The 19,929-nt window shown below is 45.1% G+C and overlaps 1 protein-coding gene across 8 annotated transcripts in view; it reads left to right on the top strand.

The window, feature by feature from the left end:
• Positions 1–19,929, top strand: part of UBAP2 (ubiquitin associated protein 2) — a 77,296-nt gene that overhangs the window by 33,926 nt on the left and 23,441 nt on the right. For all 8 annotated transcript variants that reach the window (XM_083465759.1, XM_083465755.1, XM_083465756.1 and 5 more), the window contains 12 exons: positions 56–156; positions 1,242–1,294; positions 3,221–3,288; positions 4,848–5,037; positions 6,318–6,531; positions 6,688–6,962; positions 9,024–9,196; positions 11,433–11,643; positions 13,312–13,351; positions 16,760–16,949; positions 17,474–17,540; positions 19,151–19,349. In XM_083465759.1, coding sequence (XP_083321885.1) covers positions 56–156; positions 1,242–1,294; positions 3,221–3,288; positions 4,848–5,037; positions 6,318–6,531; positions 6,688–6,962; positions 9,024–9,196; positions 11,433–11,643; positions 13,312–13,351; positions 16,760–16,949; positions 17,474–17,540; positions 19,151–19,349 — 1,781 coding nt within the window. The remainder of the gene's footprint in view (positions 1–55; positions 157–1,241; positions 1,295–3,220; positions 3,289–4,847; positions 5,038–6,317; positions 6,532–6,687; positions 6,963–9,023; positions 9,197–11,432; positions 11,644–13,311; positions 13,352–16,759; positions 16,950–17,473; positions 17,541–19,150; positions 19,350–19,929) is intronic.

The following is a 19,929-nucleotide window of genomic DNA, read 5'->3' as shown; positions in this document are numbered from 1 at the left end:
ACACAAGCTCATCTTTCTGTATATTTCTGACTTTCTCAACTCTCTTGACCTGTAGGACGTTTAACCCTGCAGATTATACGGAGTCTTCTGCTACAGATGGCTTTGGAACAAAAGAATCTTGGGAGTCTGGGCAGAATGAGGCAGATGATGGAACAGGTGAGGCAACACCACCGAAGATTTGAGAATTACAAATGTGCCAGAGTTAACATTAGCAAAAATATTACTACGCTTATTCATAATGATAATGTGCTTCACCCGGGTTACAACATTAAAACACAACATTGTAGTGTGCGCATGTGCATGTCCTCACAGGATATAGATAAGAGGTTTGGGCTTCCAAAACTGAAGGCAGGGAAGTGCCTTCGAATATTGTTGCAATTGTGTTGCTGATTCTGATCCTTTATCTTAAAAAGGAGGCTTTCTGTGGTCACCTTTGTACTACAGTGGCAGAGGAAGGGATTGGGACCACCTCAGTAAGAGAATTCTGGGGGTTTGTGTGTGTGTGTAAAAGAAGCTCCTTAGATTTTGTGTTTGCTACACATCCTGCCCTTCCACAGTGTTGGTTCGGGCTTGGCTCCTGTAGTCACATTGGGCTTCAGAGGTGCCCCAATGCAATGGCAACCTCCCTACTCCCAGCTCCCAACTGATTTCAGAGGCTCAGTACAAGATCAGGGCAAGTCATTATGAAGAAAGTAGATAGTCTGTGCTCTTTTTCTAAGATGTTGGCAACAGGTAGGACGTAGCTGTGACAGAAGACAATTTTACACATGACCTGAATAGAAACTTAGAGGGCACTGCTTGAACTGTATGGTGCAATCTGGCCTATGCTGCTCTTGAGTATTCCTTAAATGCAACAGTGGGGTTTTCAAAATAAATTGTAGGGGGAAAACGTTATGCTCCCTAATCTTTACTCTGCCAGCCTTCATCTCTATCCTAAAACACTGCACCATTGATGACAGCACCAGCAGATAGATGCCCTGAGCGTTGGGAGGCAGTTGTGGGCTTGTTTTGAGCTATTTCAGAAAATAATAATTCTGTTGAATTTAGACAGTGTTAATGGAGGACTCATTAGGTTGGCTGAAAGCTATCATAATAAGTATGGTAATTAATACCTTGCAAATTTTACCCTAAACTTCTATTTCTTTTCACATGGGTTTCCATTTAGGGATGGATCTATCAAAGGGGATGTATGGCATCAGGAATTGTGGGTTGATTGCCTTTTCTCTCCTTTATTGCCATAGGAGCATGGAAGAACACAATAGAAGAATGGACTGCTGAAGACTGGAATGAAGATGTAAGTCTGTAATTATTGGGTAGGCAGGAACACTGAATTGATTCTCTGACCAGCCAGTGCCACTTCGTTCTGAATGAGCTACCTAGAATGTTTTGCTAGTTTTTGGGGCACCTTGTCTTGAACGTTGCCTGAACTTTGACTAATTTTAATCCCGATATATTGTTCAAATGTCTCTTTTCAAAAGAACCTTTGCTGCAGCGGGGCTGGCCAAATCTCATCTAAGCTGCGTTGCAAAGATTCTTTGGAAAGAAATGTTTGAACAGTACCCCAAGTTCAATGGTAAAAGCAGGACTACACAAATTCTCTCCTTAGTTCTGTTGACTGAGCTACTTCAAAGGCAAATGTGGGATATAAACTGAGCAAATAAATTAAATGTGAGAAAAACATTTCCCACTTTGCTCCATCCCATCCACTCTACTTCTTCCTTCATGGAAAGTACACAAGTAGTGTGTGAAAGGGGCACTTATCCCTTGATCATCCTTGGTAACTGATATTCTTAGGTAATTTGGGGCTGCGCAGAAGCTTTTTGGTTCAAATACTGTGTGAATTTGATGAATGATGGACACATTTAAATCTGCAGCCTGCCTCCGAGTTTGCTTCTGAACAGATGCTTATTGCTAAGAGGGGCTCAGTGTGGCAACGACACTCTTGCAAAGCAACTGGCAACCACAATTCATCATCTGTTTGTTTCGAGGAACTTGCCAATGTGCCAGTGAGAGATTTTTGTTGTTGTTTGCTTTTGTGCCATGATTGGGCTCGCCCAGAAGCAGATTAAATTGCTTCCCAGAAGCCTTATTGGATTCTGTGTAACAAAAAACTTTTCAGCTGCTGGGAAGATCATGTGATCTGATAAATGCCACCGTCCTCAGCAGGCTCTCTGAGCCATCACCCATTTGAAAATGATTGCCAGTCTGTAGCATCAGTTCTGGCCACAAGGACAGTGCAGTCTGTAGACTGATAAGGTAGCTGATCTTGCTGAGAAGAGACTCTTCTGCCTTTTATTGCTTTTGGAGGGGTTGGAGCTTGCTTGACACAGTGCTACACAGTTCAACTCGGGATTTATCCCAAGAAACCACTGACCCACCTATAGGTTACCTGGGCATCAGAAAAAATAAGATCCTCATGGGATCTTATTTATCCTTCTAGGCTATCATAAAGTGAGTGAGTGGGATCTGTTGAATCCTGAGCTGGCCCCACTGCTGTCATGTGATGGCATTGGCCTGATCGCTTCAGGCTAGCATAGCATTCTGCCTCTCACATCCCTGCCTTCTCCTTGGCCGGCATGTGCCTTTGGTTTCTGTTACGTATTGGCCACTTAACACTAGTCTGTAAACCCTCTTTACTGAGAGACTCTTCTGCTGTAACTTCCCTCAATTCTTTAATGTGCTTAAATGCACCCCTTCTTCCCAGGAGCTTAGAGCACTTTGTCATGGCACCAGACAATCTCCACCTATATATACTGTAAAAGGTAAAGGGACCCCTGACCATTAGGTCCAGTCGTGGCCGACTCTGGGGTTGCAGTGCTCATCTCGCTTTATTGGCCGAGGGAGCCAGCGTACAGCTTCTGGGTCATGTGGCCAGCATGACTAAGCTGCTTCTGGTGAACCGGAGCACCGCACGGAAATGCCGTTTACCTTCCCGCCAGAGCGGGAAGGTACACACACACACACACACACACACACACACACTGAGGGGAGGCCAATTTCCTATCAGGCTTGAGAACCCCCTTTTTTGTATCAGTTTCTTTCCTGAAATCCGTTTGTACGGGCCATAGTTCTGAGGCAAGCAAATTGGCTAGATGGAACACTTTGTCTTGCTCAGCATGTCCCTTCTTGTCTTTCTCGTGAATATTGTCTCCTGAAAAAGAATTGTGTGTTTAATGTGGCTAAAATTCAATTTCTTTCTCTCTCCACCCCCATGTCTCAGCTTTCAGAAACAAAGGTCTTCACTGCTTCATCTGTCCCAGTGGAGAACCACGTTGCTGCTGGCCAAAGGTATACCTTTCCCTGCTCTCTCTCTGTTCCTGCCGTGTTTGTGCTTTAAAGTGCAGTAGGTCACCGTGCGCATCAGTGAAATGGTGCATATTTGAAATCCCATTGAAAAAGCCTGCAAACACCCCATTTAGCCCTCACCCCACCTCTGCCCCCTCTCGCTCTGCCCCATTTTGTGACGTTTTCAGGTTTCTTCTGTGTTTGGCATGTATGTGCAATCACACATACATTGAATATGCATAAATCGGGGGTTGCGTGCATTGGATGTTGTTCTAAACTTTTAGCTTAAGTCAGATAAGTTTTATCTCAGCTGATGGAATAGTTGACTTACAATCAGTTTGGTCTTTTAAGAAATTGAATCTCTTTGTTGTTGTGGTGGTGGTGGTGGTGGTGGTGTGTGTGTGTGTGTGTGATATTACACCCACAAATAATGTGGGCTTGTGAATGTACACGGATGCAACACAGATGACAAACCACCACTTTCAGTTTGTTTCTGAAAAAATGAAGGTGGAATCAGGTGTCAAGAGTGTGGACCATTTCTTGCTCCTCGTGTATGTTAGTTATTTGCGCTGCCTTCAACTCTTCTTTCGGTTTTTCTGGCCATCCATCCATTATCCTCCTTTTTGCTGCCTCCTGGAGCTCATTTATGACTAATTCTAAATTCTCTGAAAAGCCGGATTATGGAAGAACAGTACACCATGCGAAGAAGCTGGCCAATTACTTGATTGTGCTGTGTTTGAGATGTTTTTGTGAAGTGTAATCCAGCTCCCCCCCCCCAAAGATTTGACTAATTTAAGATTTCATATTTCAAATTAAGATAATGATTGAAGTGGTGCCAGTATCTGGTGATTTGTCAGCAGTCAGGTCTGCAAATATGACCTGCAACTTAGAGTAATTTACATGCTCAGAATATCCAGATTGGGATCTGCCTCTGTCCTCTTTCTCTGACAGGGCATTCATTGTTAAAACAAATCGCCTCCCTTGAATTCAGGTTTTGGGTGTCTCAGGCAAGGTAACTTGAAACCGCTTAGGAGTAACTTCTTACCACAGGCAACATTATAACATCAGAAAATGACCTAATCTCTTTGGACGGTGTCAGTAAGAATGTTGGACAAATACTTGTCAGGGGTGCCTCAGGTGTACAATACCCTAACTTGCAGCATTGAGTAGGGGTGACCAGAGCTACTTTTAAGTCAAAATATGGTTTCCTCACATCTGTGCCTCCTTTGCGTCTTGACCATGGGTAGGTAAACAAAGACCCGGGGGCCGGATCTGGCCTAATCGCCTTCTCAGTCCGGCCCACAGACTGTCCAGGAATCAGTGTGTTTTTACATGAGTAGAACGTGTCCTTTTATTTAAAATGCATCTCTGGGTTATTTGTGGGGCCTGCCTGGTGTTTTTACATGAGTAGAATGTGTGCTTTTATTTGAAATGCATCTCTGGGTTATTTGTGGGGCATAGGAATTCGTTCATTCCCCCTCACCCCAAGGTCTGAGGGACAGTGGACCGGCCCCCTGCTGAAAACATTTGCTGATCCCTGGTCTTCACATCCTGTCTTGTAGCATCGACCTGGTGACGCTGCTTCAGAAGTCTGTAACGTCTGGCCAAGAAACTGAGGCAAACTCCTTCGAGACTCCTCAGCAGCAAGGTTTTGGTCAGGCTTTGGTTTTCACAAATTCCCAGCACGATTCTCAGATGGCCTTGGGAGCAAGCAACACAAGCACTGTGAACTCCTATTCTCCGCAGAGCCTGGTAATGTTGCCCTGGACGCTATTTAAAAATGCCAGGCAGTGCTGTGCCCTGAATAATGCTTGCCGTCTTGCCTACGTATTTGCAAAAGTGAAGTTAGATTGCCCTGAAGTATGACATGGGTGCGGAAGCGAGCCTGTTCTTGCAAAGGATAACCTTCGTGTTTCCAGCCTCGCTTGGGGAGCCCCATCTTTGGTATACTGACTTGTTCCCTGTCAGTGGCTGAAGTGACCTACTTGTATTGATTCTTGAAAGTACAGCAGAGGATACTCTGTGCATCTTAATTAAAATAAAGCAGTTTTGCTCGTGAAATTGAGAGTGCTTCCAGGCTGGAGGACTGTGATGCATTCTTTCCAAGCACATATCTGACTGCTGCATGTGGAAATGAAAACTTTCTGAGTCTTCTAGCTCTGTGAAAATTGCTTTGCTAGTACAGGCAGGTACCATTCTCCAAACAAAGAATGTTTCACTATATCTGGCACAGCTTCATCCTTCCCTCCCTCTAAAACTATCCCATAGGCATGAATTTATAAATTTGTTTGTTTTCATTTTCTACTTTCTATGTCATATTTACTACTACAATGATTCCTATGGGAGTGTACAGAGTAATGTAAGCAAAAAAGCAGATTTCTCCTCCAGGGTTTTCACAAACCAAATATTGACAGAGAAGAAGGAAGGGAGAAAGGTCACAGGGGTCTATGCTCAAGAACAGTTGCATGTGCTTAAGCTTAGTTTCTATACAGCAGAGATTGGGATCCTATAGCCTGTGGGCCAATGGCGGTCGGCTGGAGGTTCTGTTTGGCCAGAAAGACCATTTTCCCTGAACCATGTCTATATGTCCATGCCCTGAAGATACCAGGCAACATCAGCTGATGGGCAGGGTTGAGTCCTGCTGGGTGCTCCTTTGCCAGGGCATTCCCTGTAGGGAACGTGTTGGTGAAGCAGACTTGTCTCCCACACCTCCATAAGTCAAATTTGGCAGTTGGGTGGGACTGCCCTCCTATCACACAGCTGATGTCATGATTTACAGGTGGGCTACCCCACCTGCCAAAGTTGGCCCTCTGCAGGGTTGATAATGATCTGGCCTGCAGGGCCAAAAATATTCTCATCCCCGGATGTAGAAGGTGAGCACTAAAGATATCAGAGATTCCCACAGACATTTGCGTTTTTAATAACTGTGTATAATGTATTTGTATTATCCTGTAATATATTATAAAACAGGAATTGCTGTGTATTAAGTCTAGTGAACCTTGGTGTGTTTTTCTTCTCCCCATTCTCATTAGTCTTCAGTCCTCTGTTCAGGGTTTGGAGAGCTTGGATCTTCAAAGCTGGCCAATTCCACTGGATCTCAGATTTTAGACCAGTTGAAATCTCCAGGCTTGGGCCAGTTCCCGTCGCAAGGTTCTCTCAGTACAAACTCCCCCATTTCCACAACCACAACATCATCCTGGGATGTAAAACCGTCAGTTTCACAGCCTTCTATCCTCAGTCAGTTTGGTAAGTGTTCATTGACCCCTTGGATTAAAGCAGGGTGGGGGGAGGGAACAAGCAGCAACTTTATTGCTGCGTAGTGAAACCTGCTGACCAACTAGCTGTCCCTGGAGCAAGGGATGATGGAATTGTTCAATTTCTCCCCTTGGTCTTGGTGCTTAGACTTCAAATCCCAGCCTGAACCATCCCCAGTTCTGAGTCAGCTGACGCAGCGGCAGCAGCAGCAGCAGACACTGGCAGCCCCCGCCCCACCTCCTGGATTGGAATCCTTCACCCCACAGAAAGCCCGGGAGCCATCACCGGTTGACAGCTCAATGGCTGCCAGCAAAATGCTGCACCTCCCCAACATGTCTGCGGATAGCCAGGTTGCGCCTTCCCAGCAAACGCAGCAGAAACAGATCAAGCCGCCAAAACGGAGGATACCCCCAGCTTCAAAGGTGGGTAAAGTTGCTGAGCTCAAGCACTGGCAGTATTGCCCTTGCTAGACATAGGCGAAGGCCGTCAACTCGTGAAAGAGCTTCACTCAATTTGTTGTTGTTGTTTAGTCGTGTCCGACTCTTTGTGACCCCATGGACCAGAGCACACTGGGCCCTCCTGTCTTCCACTGCCTCCCGCAGTTTGGTCAAACTCATGTTGGTAGCTTCAAGAACACTGTCCAACCATCTCGTCCTCTGTCGTCCCCTTCTCCTTGTGCCCTCCATCTTTCCCAACATCAGGGTCTTTTCCAGGGAGTCTTCTCTTCTCATGAGGTGGCCAAAGTCTTGGAGCCTCAGCTTCACTTAATTACCTGCCTCCTAACAGATTAAATTCCTGCCAACCTAGCAGTTTGAAAGCACATCAAAGTGCAAGTAGATAAATGGGTACCGCTCCCGTGGGAAGGTAAACGGCGTTTCTGTGCGCTGCTCTGGTTTGCCAGAAGCAGCTTAGTCATGCTGGCCACATGACCCGGAAGCTGTCTGTGGACAAACGCCGGCTCCCTTGGCCAGTAAAGCGAGATGAGCGCCGCAATCCCAGAGTCGGTCACGACTGGACCTAATGGTCAGGGGACCCTTTACCTTTTAACAGTTTAAATAAATGTACAATATCACCAAGCCTTCATATAGGTGTCTTTTTGAGAAGCCTATTTTGGCAGTAAGCAGTATATCTATTAGTATTATTTAGGTATAAAAGTATTTATATACTCCTATTTCACAAAATATTGGGAGGTTTACAACTATATGTAAACAATAAAACACTTTAAAAAACCCCTATTAAAAACAGTACTTTTATGTTAATAATAATGAAGGTGTGTGTATGTTCACTTAACTATTTAAACAGAAACTGCTGCTCATGGTTGTGGGGAGAGGTGATCTTAAACATTTTCACCAGAGTCAAAATAGCTTCAGAAACAAATGGGTGCCCTTAACTTGCCATCCTATAAATTAAAACATGCTTTCCATTCGCCTAATTTTGTACAGTTGCACAACGCATTTGCACTTGGGCTGTACTCTTGTTTTAGAGACAGAAGAACCTACATTGATAGCTCTTCCTCAGAATGTTCCTTAGCTGGCTGCTTGTTTTGTTTTGTGCAAGACGGTAGTCTGGCTTTTGTAGCTGGATGCTGGAGTTTAAAGTTTAAGCTGCTTAAGAAACTTAGCAGGTGTTGAGTGCTGTGCAGATCACATAATCTTCAAAACGTTAATGCAGCTGCCTATGTAGCTTTCAAAATAAGGGTAAATTTGAACAGCATGCACTTGTTGGCATTCTGTGTGCAAATCTGGGCATTCTTAAGATGTTTAGAAGGTGGGAGCTTGGTATTTTCCCAGCGACATTGTTGTCCAAATCTGTCCCAAACTCTGTTTGTGGGGGTGTGAATGCTGCTTGCAACTATGAGATGAAGTTTTTATTTGGCTGAATCTGTTTTACGACCAGTGACTGGCAGCAAATACATTCCTAAATGTCAAGGTCTCCTTAATCTGAAATCAAGTTGTTTCCCTGTTGTTGTTTTTTGCATCCCATTTTGTTTCCTGGCACAAATGCTGTGTGTCTTGGCCCATAAAGCTGTTATATAGTTTGGGACCAGGGTGTAAACCTGCCTGCCCTTTTTGAGCTCTTCTCTGAGGACTGTTGTCCCTGCCTGTTGGAGGTCATGTGACTGGAGAGGGGGGCCTTTTCTGTGTTGCCGCTGCAGCTTTGGGATTCCCTTTCCTAGGACCCTTATATGGCACATGGCACTTTCGACTGTCAAGTTGAGACTGTTTTCTTCTCTTGAACTCCTAATGTCTTTTGAATAGTATTATTCTAGCTTTTGCTGTTAAATTGCACCACACTGTTTTTCTGGTTGTAGGGATTTGTGGGGGATACATTTAATTGCATTTGGAAATCTGTTTTATGAGCGGGATATTCACGCCTTAAATAGAAATAAAGTAAATATATTGTACAAAGCAGCATCTGTGCTGCAGAAATTATTCATTCTGGTGCCAAATCAACAGATTACCAACATGTTCCTTCCTTTTCAGATCCCTTCCTCTGCTGTGGAGATGCCTGGATCCACAGACGTATCAGGGTTAAATGTGCAGTTTGGCGCTCTTGAGTTTGGGCTGGAGCCCTCTCTCTCGGAGTTTGGAACTGCTTCCAGCTACGAGAACACCAGCCAGGCACCCAACAACATCCTGTACCCAAAGCCCATAAAGTACGCACACTCTTCCGCTTCTGTCCTCTGGTCTGCTGCTCACCAAGCTTGATTTTGTGTCAGGGAAGATGTCTGAAGATAAAGGTGTTTTGTTCTAGGGACTCTGTGGCACAACCCTCCCGGGGCTGAAACAGATCTACTTGTAAATAAGAAAATCCTGGGTGTAGAGTTCTAAATGTAAAGAGGTTTATTACTTGCTAGCTGCAAAGACCTGCATTGAAAATCAGGCTGGAAGTGGAAATGGATGCTGTGAATGCCTTTGCTTTCCTATGAACTCCCTAATTATGTAAACTCTCACAGCTGTCTGTAGTACAATACAAAATAATAATAATTTATTTCTTATACCCAGTGCATCCGACTGGGTTGCCCCAGCCGCTCTGGGTGGTTTGGCTTTCCATTTATTCCTTGGCAGCATTGGGCTTGGGTCTTAAAGTGCTACATGAGAAGACTTAAGATGGGAGTAAGAGTTCAGGAAGGGACACGCTTTTATTGAAATAAGCCTCCATAGCAACAAAAAACAGCATCCTTTTCAGCCATGGGTGTTGCAGAGGACTTGGGCTAGAGATGAGGAATTAGCTGACCTGAGGTCCAGGTTTATACCCTCAGTTCAAATTTTCTGACTGCCAAACAAAGCCATAAATTGCCATAAAGGAGAATGCACCGGAAGAAGAACACAAGTCAGGATATGAAGAAAGTGCACCGCACCTTCTGTGCCCTGGCTCCGTGCCGCTACAAGCGTTGACAGTTTTGTCGCTCAGAGATGATCATCTTAATGTACTGACAAGAGTACTGTGCAAGAGCATTTTGTAGCTCAGGGTTACAGTGATAAAGCAGATTCGTACAGCTGTGGCCTTGTGAGCCTACTGAGTAAAATGACAGCTGAGTTTGTGAAGTAGGGAAGTTGTCCTTATGGTGCACATAGGAGTCCTGCTGGATTAGGCCAAAAATCCAGCTAGTCGGATGCACACAAAGCGGGGCATGGCAGTATCTCTTCCCCTTTTCTGTCCCCAGCATCTCAGGCTGCCTTTAACAAATGGAGGCTCTGTTTAATTAACCTGGCTAATAGCCTCAGAATAGAGCTGTTTTCTGTGAATTGCCTAGCGATTCTTTTGGGCCACGATAGTGGTCATCATCGTGTCTGGTGGCAGCGAGTTCTGTTAGTTAAGTCTTCTCAGTGGCTTAAGTTTACCTTGGTTGCATATATTATAATTGCTAGTCCTCAGTCTCTCTAATTCTCAAATACAGTGTTTGCAGAGATGGGGGATCAGTCATTTTTGTGTCCTTCCTGGGAGGCCTGGGTGGAACCTACAAAGCCCCTGAAAGGGCCACATGTGAATGTCTGCTACCTCCTCCCACATTCCATGTTAAGACTTGTACCAGATGCAGACATGGATGTCTTGAAAAACAGCCTTTTTTCTCTCCCCTCCTTCCCCCGTATTTTTTATTATCTAGTTTGATTATGAGTTTTTTTAGGGCTGAACAAACGCTTGCACACTAGTTCGGGACTTATTAATTGGCCTAATAAAGGCATTGGCCCAATAAGGTATTTGGATTTTTCCTAATGGGCCAAGAAAGCCACTATTTGGTTTTCTGTGTTTACCTTTGGTAGCAAGCTCAGGCAAAACCAGCCCACCCATGTGGCAGGGTGAGGTGACTGCCTCAGACGGCAGGACCCACTGTGATAGCAGACCCCAATGTAGATCTTTGTTTTCCCTTGCTCCTGATGCAGATCTTCACTCACCTCTTCTTTCCTAGTGGGGAGGGGGAGTAGCATTTTGTGGTTCACCTCAGATGCCCAAATGTCTTGGGCCAGCCCTGAGCTCAGGACTGCCCAACTGGGTTTTTACTGCTGCAAGAAGGGGAGGCAAAACATTTCCCCTCTTGACACCACTCACAACTATTATGCCTTCCCTTGGACTTCTCTTAAAAGCCAGGAGCAAAGTCTTTTTACCTGGAAACAGTGACGCAGAGCCATGGGAAACAAGGGGTGTCGATTTACTTCAAAGGTCGTCTCAAATTTTTGACTTCGCCCTTGTGGCAGGACTCCAAAACCTCATTTTAAAGGCCTCTTTGTTTTTGAGTTGTGTGAGCATCCAGCATAGGCCTTTCCTTATTTTAAGCTGTTGAAACTTGCATATCTGGTTCAAAGCAGCTCTCTTGAGAGCTGTTTAACTTCATGATGATATCTGGATCCGTGTTAACCATGATGTCAAATGACTTTTGTTTTTCCCCCCAGCGATCCTTTGAATACCTCTTTGCCAATGTCCAATACAGTGCAGGAGCCCCCCTATGCCACCCCTGCCATCACTTCTGCCAGCCTCAGCGGCTCCTCCCAGAGTGCTAGTCCCATAACAACCACGTCCTCCTTTGACCAGGCCTCTGTGCATAGCAGGATAACATACCAAAGTTCCGTGCCTCTATCAGAACCAATCTCAGCTGCTGTCACGGTGAGTAGGCTTTGCAAAGCATCCGTTGTGGAAATGTCACCACAGTGCAGCTTGCTTATGGAGGCCAGGGCTGAGATAAATGACCTAAGGCCTAATTCATCCATACTGCTCACAGTGTTTCAGGCTTAGCTTCAGATATCGTTGACTGAAATATTTTATTCTGTTTATTAGACTTTTGTCCTTCCCTTCTTCCCAAAGGAGCCCAAGGTGGCAAACAACAAAATGATGCATTGTAAAAGAACACATTTAAGAACAAACCATATTTTATCAGATTTATATCCCACTGTTCTTTACATCCCAGCTGGGCAGCATCTAGCAGCAATGCCATGTTGATTGCTTTGTCTTTTCAAATGAAGCTACAATGTTTTGGAGTCGATGCAACCTGAAAGTCCTTGAGCAGCCAAAAGGGCTTTGCACATATGCTCAGTAATCTGCAACAACTCTGCAAAGTAGGCTGGCAGCATTATCAAACCAATGCTGGGAACCACAGTCTTTCCTGAAGACTGTCTAATGAGTTGGGGACTAGCATAACTGATTACAAAACTTTAAACAGTACCAGTGATGAATTGGCAGGAACTGTTCAAACTGCAAAGGACTTAATAAGCTTAAGAGACAGTCACTTGTCATAGCAGGGGATGTTTGGAAGTCTAGGTATGCTTGCTCAGACGCAGGTAGCGCTGTGGTCTAAACCACTGAGCCTCTTGCTGATTAGAAGGTCAGTAGTTTGAATCCACACAATGGGGTGAGCTTTCTTTGCTTGGTCCCAGCTTCTGCCAACCTAACAGTTTGAAAGCATACCAGTGCAAGTAGATAAATAGGTACCACTGTGGCAGGAAGGTAAATGGCGTTTCTGTGCACTCTGGCTCCCGTCACTGTGTTCTGTTGCACCAGAAGTGGTTTAGTTGTGCTGGCCACATAACTTAGAAAGCTGTCTGCAGACAAACGCTGGCTCACTCGGCCTGAAAAGTGAGATGAGCGCTGCACCCTGTGTACACTACAATGTCCACAAACCAAGAGATGCATTTGCAGAACTTGCACTTTAAAAGTGCCAAGCAATAGTTACTTACCTTTGAAAATCCCTGCCTGTTAACAAGCATCCTCACTAAACTCTGGCCAGCTTATCCCCTCCCTCCCTCCCTCTGACCAACCTTACATTTTGCATCACTCATTTTAATACTTAAAAGTGTAAGCCACCTTGGCAGAAAGGTGATATATGAAAGAAAGAAAGAAAGAAAGAAAGAAAGAAAGAAAGAAAGAGAAACATACATACATATGTACGTACATATGGAGGGGATCATTAATGACCAACCATAGTCTTATTTGTTTTTTCGCCTCCTCCGTCACACAGGCTAACAGAAAACAGCAATGACTTTGAAAAAGTGTTTGTCCGGTTAAAGCTGAATTTTAAAATATAACATTGCTAAAAACCTTCCACACTTTAGATGGACTACCCCCAATGTGTCGCAGGGTTCTTTGAGTTAGTAGAATGTACCCCTTAATGTACGCCCCTTACACATATTTCTCACTGTTTTTGCATGTTAGCACAAAAAAATGACCTGAGCCGAATCCCTTTCCTTTCCTGCTGTGTTAGCTGGGATTTGGCTACCTGTTTCATTTCACTTTTGGAGAGCTGATACGCTAATTAATATTATTTGATTACTCTTCCAGAATGGACACAGCAGTGTGCGAACACAGCCAACCCTTGACAGTAAGTTCATAAACCTTTGTTATGCATGGAGTTACGAGCTTTTTCTTGCTGTTAGTATGAGTTGATAGCCTTCTGCTCTCAGAGATCAGGGTGGTGAGGACCGTATTTTGTACTTGCAGCGCTTATGCTGGTTTTCCATGCAGGCCTTAGTAGTTCGCAGTCAAGCCAGCTGTGTGAAGCTTGCCACCTGGTGTACAGATGGGTGTTAGCAGTTAACCATATTGAGTTCAGGCCATTTCCTGCTTCCTCTGCATGCACCCTGTGCCCAAGCCCAGACTTTTGACAGGGCTGACACTGCATCCCTTTTAAAAATCATTCACTAAGAATACCTGCGGCAATCCTGCAGGGAGCTGGCATCCTGTGTGAGGCCAGCACATTTGGCGGCTCTTTTTGGTCTCTGTGCAGTTCCATTCATTCGGGATATTTTCCAAGCTAGGCTGAAGTTTAGTCAATCCTGGACTGAGTTAGCATTCTACTAACTGCCAGCACTTGATTTGTTGCTCTCCTCTTTTGAGGCATGGTTTTCAGGTCTGATGGCAGATCGCTAGGCTAGTCTACTTCCACTGAATGACAGTTACTTGGGAGCACAAGTGGGGAGACCTCTGTTGCACTCAGGTTCCGCTCGGGGTTTCCAGAGGGGTCTGGTTGGCTGCTATGAAAATGAAGCTGGACTAGATGGGCCTTTGGGCCTGATCCAGCTGCGGGGCTTTCTTCTTACGTTTGCTTCAGTTTCCCCACTAATTCCCTTGTTCTCTCCCAGCATTTTGCTTGCCTGTTACTCTCAAATTCACATTCCTGGCAAGTGAAGCTGCCTGGACCAGCTCTCAAAAGGAAAATACATTGCTTTAAGGTCCTTTACGTAGGTCGACTAGTTAAAGCTTCAGACTAGATTGTTAGTGAAGTGTTTTGTTTTTTCTTCAAGTGCCATGAGCTCACAACTGTGAGTGCCTAATTGTTCTCCGATGTGTTTGGATGTGTCTTGCCCCCTCCAACTGTCGCTTGGGTTTTTTATTTCAATCACAGTAGTTAACACTTCACCTTAAATTACTTGCTAGGCTGTCTGGGGGAAGAAGTCCTGCCGGAGCAACTTGGTAACCCTGTGGAATCTAGCAAGCCACAATGAATAGACTATGATGTTCACCTTCCAAGCACATATCTGATACAATATGCTGTGGAAAATCCTGTGACTGAGTCTTTTCTGCTAACGTCTAGTTATGCTGTTACATTTTGTGTATTTTTAGAAAATAGGGCTGTTAAAATATTACAAAACCCAGAAGCAATTTTTTCAGCGGTGTCCTAGGGATGGAAAGCAAGTCAATTTTTAAAGCTTATAGCTTTCCCTTGGGAACCTCCAGACTTTTCCAGCTATTTTTGTACAAAACAGCTTTACTTGGTGGGATTTTTGTTGTTGTAATTAATGTACCAAGAGAATCTGACCAGCTGACCTACAAGACACTCCTTACCCTTACTGCTGGGTAAGGAAATGGGTGAGGCTTATCAGGAAGGAAATCCACTGGGCTAACATCACATTTGGGCCAAAGAATTAAGTGGTCCGTTGACATCTTGGAAGTTTGCATTGCGTGAATCGTTCTGGGTGTTTTCTTTCTTTGTAGTACCCTTTGATCTTAGCAGTCATTTTTGGGAGGCTTCTAGAGTTCTCTTTTAAGCAGGGATTCTTCATGAGACACATTTTGCCATAATAAAACATAGATTTATATATTAACATGTTAAAATAATTCTACTTGACACTTAGAGGCAAAATTCGTGGTTGTGATATATCTGTCACTGGACTGGAGTTCTTCAGAATGCGGGTTTGGATGCTTCTATATATTTTGCAGCCTGAATAGATTGTTTATTTGCTTGGGTGGCTGAGCTCTACCTCTACCCCTTGCTTGTTGAATTGTCCTTCCTGGCCAGTAGAATCTGCCAGGACCAGGCTGTCAGTATGGACTTTGGAGATGATAAATACTTAACTGAGGGAGAAGGTAGTTCAGCCTCTCTAAAGGATGCGGTGGTAAAGATTTTGCTGTAGAAGCCAGATGGGAAATCTGTTTTGGATGGGGTTCAGTTACTCCTGAAGAATCAGGTGCACAACCTGGAGTTGCTCGTGGCTTCACCTCATTCAGTGAAAGTGCAGGTGACACCAATGGCAAGAATTCCTTTAACCAACTTTGACTGGTTTTCCAGCCGCTGACAATATCTAGAGTATATTAATCTTGCCTCTGTGACACTCAGGTTATATCCATTGTGCTTCATAGGGCTGCCTTTAAAGACCATTTGGAAACTTTAACATTTCAGAATATGGGAGCAAAAATGCCAGTAGGGGCCAAGCATGCAGAACATACGACACCAGTTCTGTAACTGTTACACTGGCTGCCTGTTTGTATCTGAGCCCAGTTCACAGTGCTGCTTGTGATCATTTGAAGTCCATAATCGTTTGGGACCAGGTTGTCTGAGGGACTGCATGGTCCCATACAAGCCTGTCTGAAAGTTGTAATCCATCACTGAGACCCTGCTGTCTGGTCTGTCCATAAGAAATATTAGGCTGAAGAGGGCCTTTTTAGTGATGGCCCCACACTTACGGAATACTCTTCCCTGGGAAATAGGAGCCTTTCCAAATTAATAGCTGCTATTCAGTTTTAAGGGAAAGTAATACAGTGTGGTTGTACTTTGATTGTAACTTTATCATGTTTTATTGCTATTCTTGAATTTGATAAAATACCACCTTGAAGGGGCAGTTGTATGAATCTTATACAATCAATAAACTGTGTGTGCGCGCGCGCGTACACACACACCTCCCATTCCCACTCCGTCGTCCTGTGCACAGATATCTGAATCGCAAGATAGCTCGGCTCTTTTAACGACTTCTAGAAAGATGTTGCTGGGGGTTTTTTTTTGTGTTTAACCTGTGCAAAGCCGTGTGGACTATTCCTGGAGGTTTGCTTGTTCTGCGCACAATAGAGAAAACTATGTTGGCTGGCTGTTGGCTCCTTGGAAGCCTAGATCATCGTTCACAGACGCCACCTCTCACAGCATCATCTCTTGTTCTGCTCTTTGCCCCTTCCAGATCTCCTGGCAGTTTTCGGCTTGGCTGAAATAACACAGCCACACTTGCTTGTTGGGGAGCTGAATGGGCTGAGGGAGAGAACCATGGTGTGGCAGAGGCATTACTTTTAGGAGTAGATTCACAGCCACTGGGCAAACCAAGTCATGGTGTGTGGATAATGAGAACCATGTGGACTTGTCAGTGCGCAGGGTTGCGATGCTTTCCTAAAGCCATTATGGCCCAGTGATTGGATATATGTTTTTCTCACGCGCGTGCCATTTTACACAACCACCTTCCCAACCAGCTTGGTTGTGCTGTGCAGCAGGCCCCTCCTCTGAATTGCTTTTCCCAACTTATTTCAGCCACTCCATCAATTCCAGCCTCTAAGACAGAAACCTCTCCTCCGGCCCTGCCCGCCAAAGGCTGCTCCTTGCCTAGCACCACGGCCACCACAGCTTTGCTTCTACCTTCGGCACCACCGCATACAGCAGCACTTCCCAGCTTGCCGCAGTCAAATGATTTGGTCAGCAGCTCACTCTCCCAGTTAAGCAGGTACAGCAGGGTGGTATGGGGTGGGCGTGAGTTGGAGGTGGGTGGGTGGGCAGGCGCACAAGTGGTGCTCCTCTGTGTCTCCTTAACCTGCACAAGGCCAACATACTCCAGTTTTATTTGACACACTTCCACCAAAGGCCCAATTTGCACAATGATTCAGACACATGGCTCACACACCACCACTGGTTACCAAAAGGAAGCCAGTTAGACCACTGGAAATGCTGGCTTTGTGTGGTGCTGGTGACCAGCTAACTCTTAGCACCTATATTTGCACCTGCTGAAGCTTCTGGTTTACAAGTCTAGCCTTTAGGTTACAAGACGTGGGTGGCTTTCTTTTAATGGTGAGAAGTGCCCAATGACCTACCAAGACAGCTCTTAAACCACCTGCCCACTCTAGTGCTGGTCATTGTTGTTTTGAAAAAACCCAGATATGTCCCCAGACGACAGTCTCCTCCCTCCCTCTAGGTACTCAGATGTGAACTGACCCTCAGTTATCTTATCCCTCACACTTGTTTTCCTCCCAGTTCTCTCTCAAATCATCAGAGCAGCCTCTCATCTGCCTCAGCACTGTCTTCATCTACATCACACACGGTAAGTTCCTTGCATGTTTCAAGAGCTTAAATTATCTACCCTGACTGAAATTCGGCTCTCTTGCAATGGAACGGGTGCCTTCCTTTTGACTTGGAGTGAGGAATCGTTACCCTTATACACAATCTTTTTGTCACTAGTTACCTGCCAGAGCTAATAGTTCTGAATAATTTTTTTCCCTTCTCTGTGCCTCAAGACATTGAGGTTTGCCTGCTGTGTAGCTTCTACCATAATCAAAGGGGGGAAACGGCACAGCATTGGAGAAGGATGCTGCTTGAAATTGGTAGAAGCAGCCGCCAAGGTGATGCAGCAGCGGATGTTGTTGGTAGGGGAGATATCCAAGATCCACTTGTATGTGCCAGCTGACAACAGAGAATTTATAATCTTGTAAATGATGGTGGCAGAATTTTGGTGGCAGCTGGCAGAACTTTATCTTGATGCTTTGTGCTTGAAGTAAAAACTCCCGGATGCTTGAATAGCTTTTAGATTCATATTTCACAGTAGGCTGGTCACCAAGAAGTGAGAAATCCTAGAATCCCCCTGTTGTTAAAACATACTGTTTAACATCTACATGAAACTGCTGGGTGGGGTTATCCAGAGGTTTGGAGTATGTTGTCAACAATATGCTGATGACGCACAGCTCTACTTCTCCTTTGCATCTGCAGGTGAGGCAGTGAAGGGCTGGACCGTTGTCTTGCCTCAGTAATGGACTGGATGAGAACCAGTAAACTGAAAAAGACTGAGGCACTGTTAGTGATCAGTTCCCCTGACTGGTTGGGAGGTTGCGTGCTCTCGGTGGGGTTACCACTCCCACTGAAGGAGCGTGTACATAGCTTGGGGTACTTCTGGGTCCTTTGCTGTTGCTTAAGGCTCAGGTGGCCTCAGTGTTATGGAGTACCTTCCATCAGCTTCAGCTAGTGGCCCAGCTGTGCCCCCTTCTGCACAGGGACAGCCTAACTTCAGTTGTCTATGTTCTGGATTACTGAAACACATTATGCATGGGGTTGCTTCTGAAGATGGTTTGGAAACTTCAGCCGGTGCAGAAGTTAGTGTCCAGATTGCGCACTGGGGCAAGATGGTTTGAGCCTATGATGCCAATCCTGGCCCAACTGCATTGGCTACCAGTTAGTTTCCAGGCCCAATTCAAAATGCTGGGTGGCAACACAAGAAGGGGCCTTTTCTGCGGTGGCTCCCCATTTGTGGAATGTTCTCCCAGGGAGGCTTGCCTGGCACCTTCATTATATATCTTTAGGGGCCACACAAAAACATTTCTCTTCTAATGTGACTAATTAAACAGCCCATGGCCTTTTAAACTGTGTATTGGGGGTGTATTGTTTTGTTTTGTTATTATGGTATGTATTTTTGTGTTTTCATATTGATAACTGCCCTGTGATATAGGCTGGTATAGAAATGTAAGTTAATAATAATAATAATATACTGGAGAATGTACTATAGAACTTTAAGAATGATTTTCGGGTGGCAGTACAAGACCCCCCTCTCCAGCTTCCCATGCTGCTTGCTTACAGAGTTTAGCATTTTTTCCAGCCTGCCAGCCCCCTTTGCTTGCTCTTTAACCCCCTTTCTTTGTGTGTGCGTTTGTCTTTCCTTTCCAGCACACTAGTGTTGAGAACTCCGCTGCGCTCCAGCCTTCTGCTGCGCTCCAGCCTTCCACCACCTTTTCCGTTGCTTCAACCTTGGCCACCACCTCTTCGGTCTCCAGCATGGCCAACTCTACCAACAGCCTTGGCCTGAATGTGACCAGTGTCTCTCTGCCGGCTCCCACCACGCGGGCAGCTCCCTTAGTGTCTTCAGGTTCGCAATATTAACCGATCGTGTGGATATAGCGAGAGAGGACATTTGTCTGCCTGTTGAGCACCTCTTGTCCAGCCGTAAAAACTGTGTTGAGAAATTCTATGCCTTTTCCAAAAGACTTCGCCTTTGCAGCATGCTTTGCACAGTGGCCTGTAAAATAAAAGTTGCCTGCCTTTTTAACGCGTGGGAATATTTGATGGGGGAAACTGCTACCAAGCATTTAACTTGCTACCTTGTCTATATATATATCTCCCCACCCCCACCACTGGTTGTATGGAAAAACAGAAAAGTGTCAGGTTCTTCAGCCTTGCCAAAAACATTTCCAATTATCTGAAAATTTTAATCATGGAAAGCGAAATGTGTAATTTTTTGTGGGTATGATTTTCACAATTCTTTTAACAGAAGTTCCCCTGATCTCCACCCCAGCCTTTTTGTCTAGCCAAGTAGGTTCTATTTGTGTTCCAGCAGGCTCTGTTCCCTGTGAGAGCATAGAACAGGAATGGAACGGTGGGTGGGTTCATTGGCAAAAGAGACAAGGAAATACTTCCTCACCAATCCCAGGGGATCTTAATGGTCTCTT

This window comes from Podarcis liolepis (genome assembly GCF_965112155.1).
Source record: "Podarcis liolepis genome assembly, chromosome: 11".
In the NCBI taxonomy this organism is placed as follows: Eukaryota; Metazoa; Chordata; class Lepidosauria; order Squamata; family Lacertidae; genus Podarcis; species Podarcis liolepis.
Note: the sequence above shows the minus strand (reverse complement) of the source record. Positions and strands in the feature narration are given on the sequence as shown.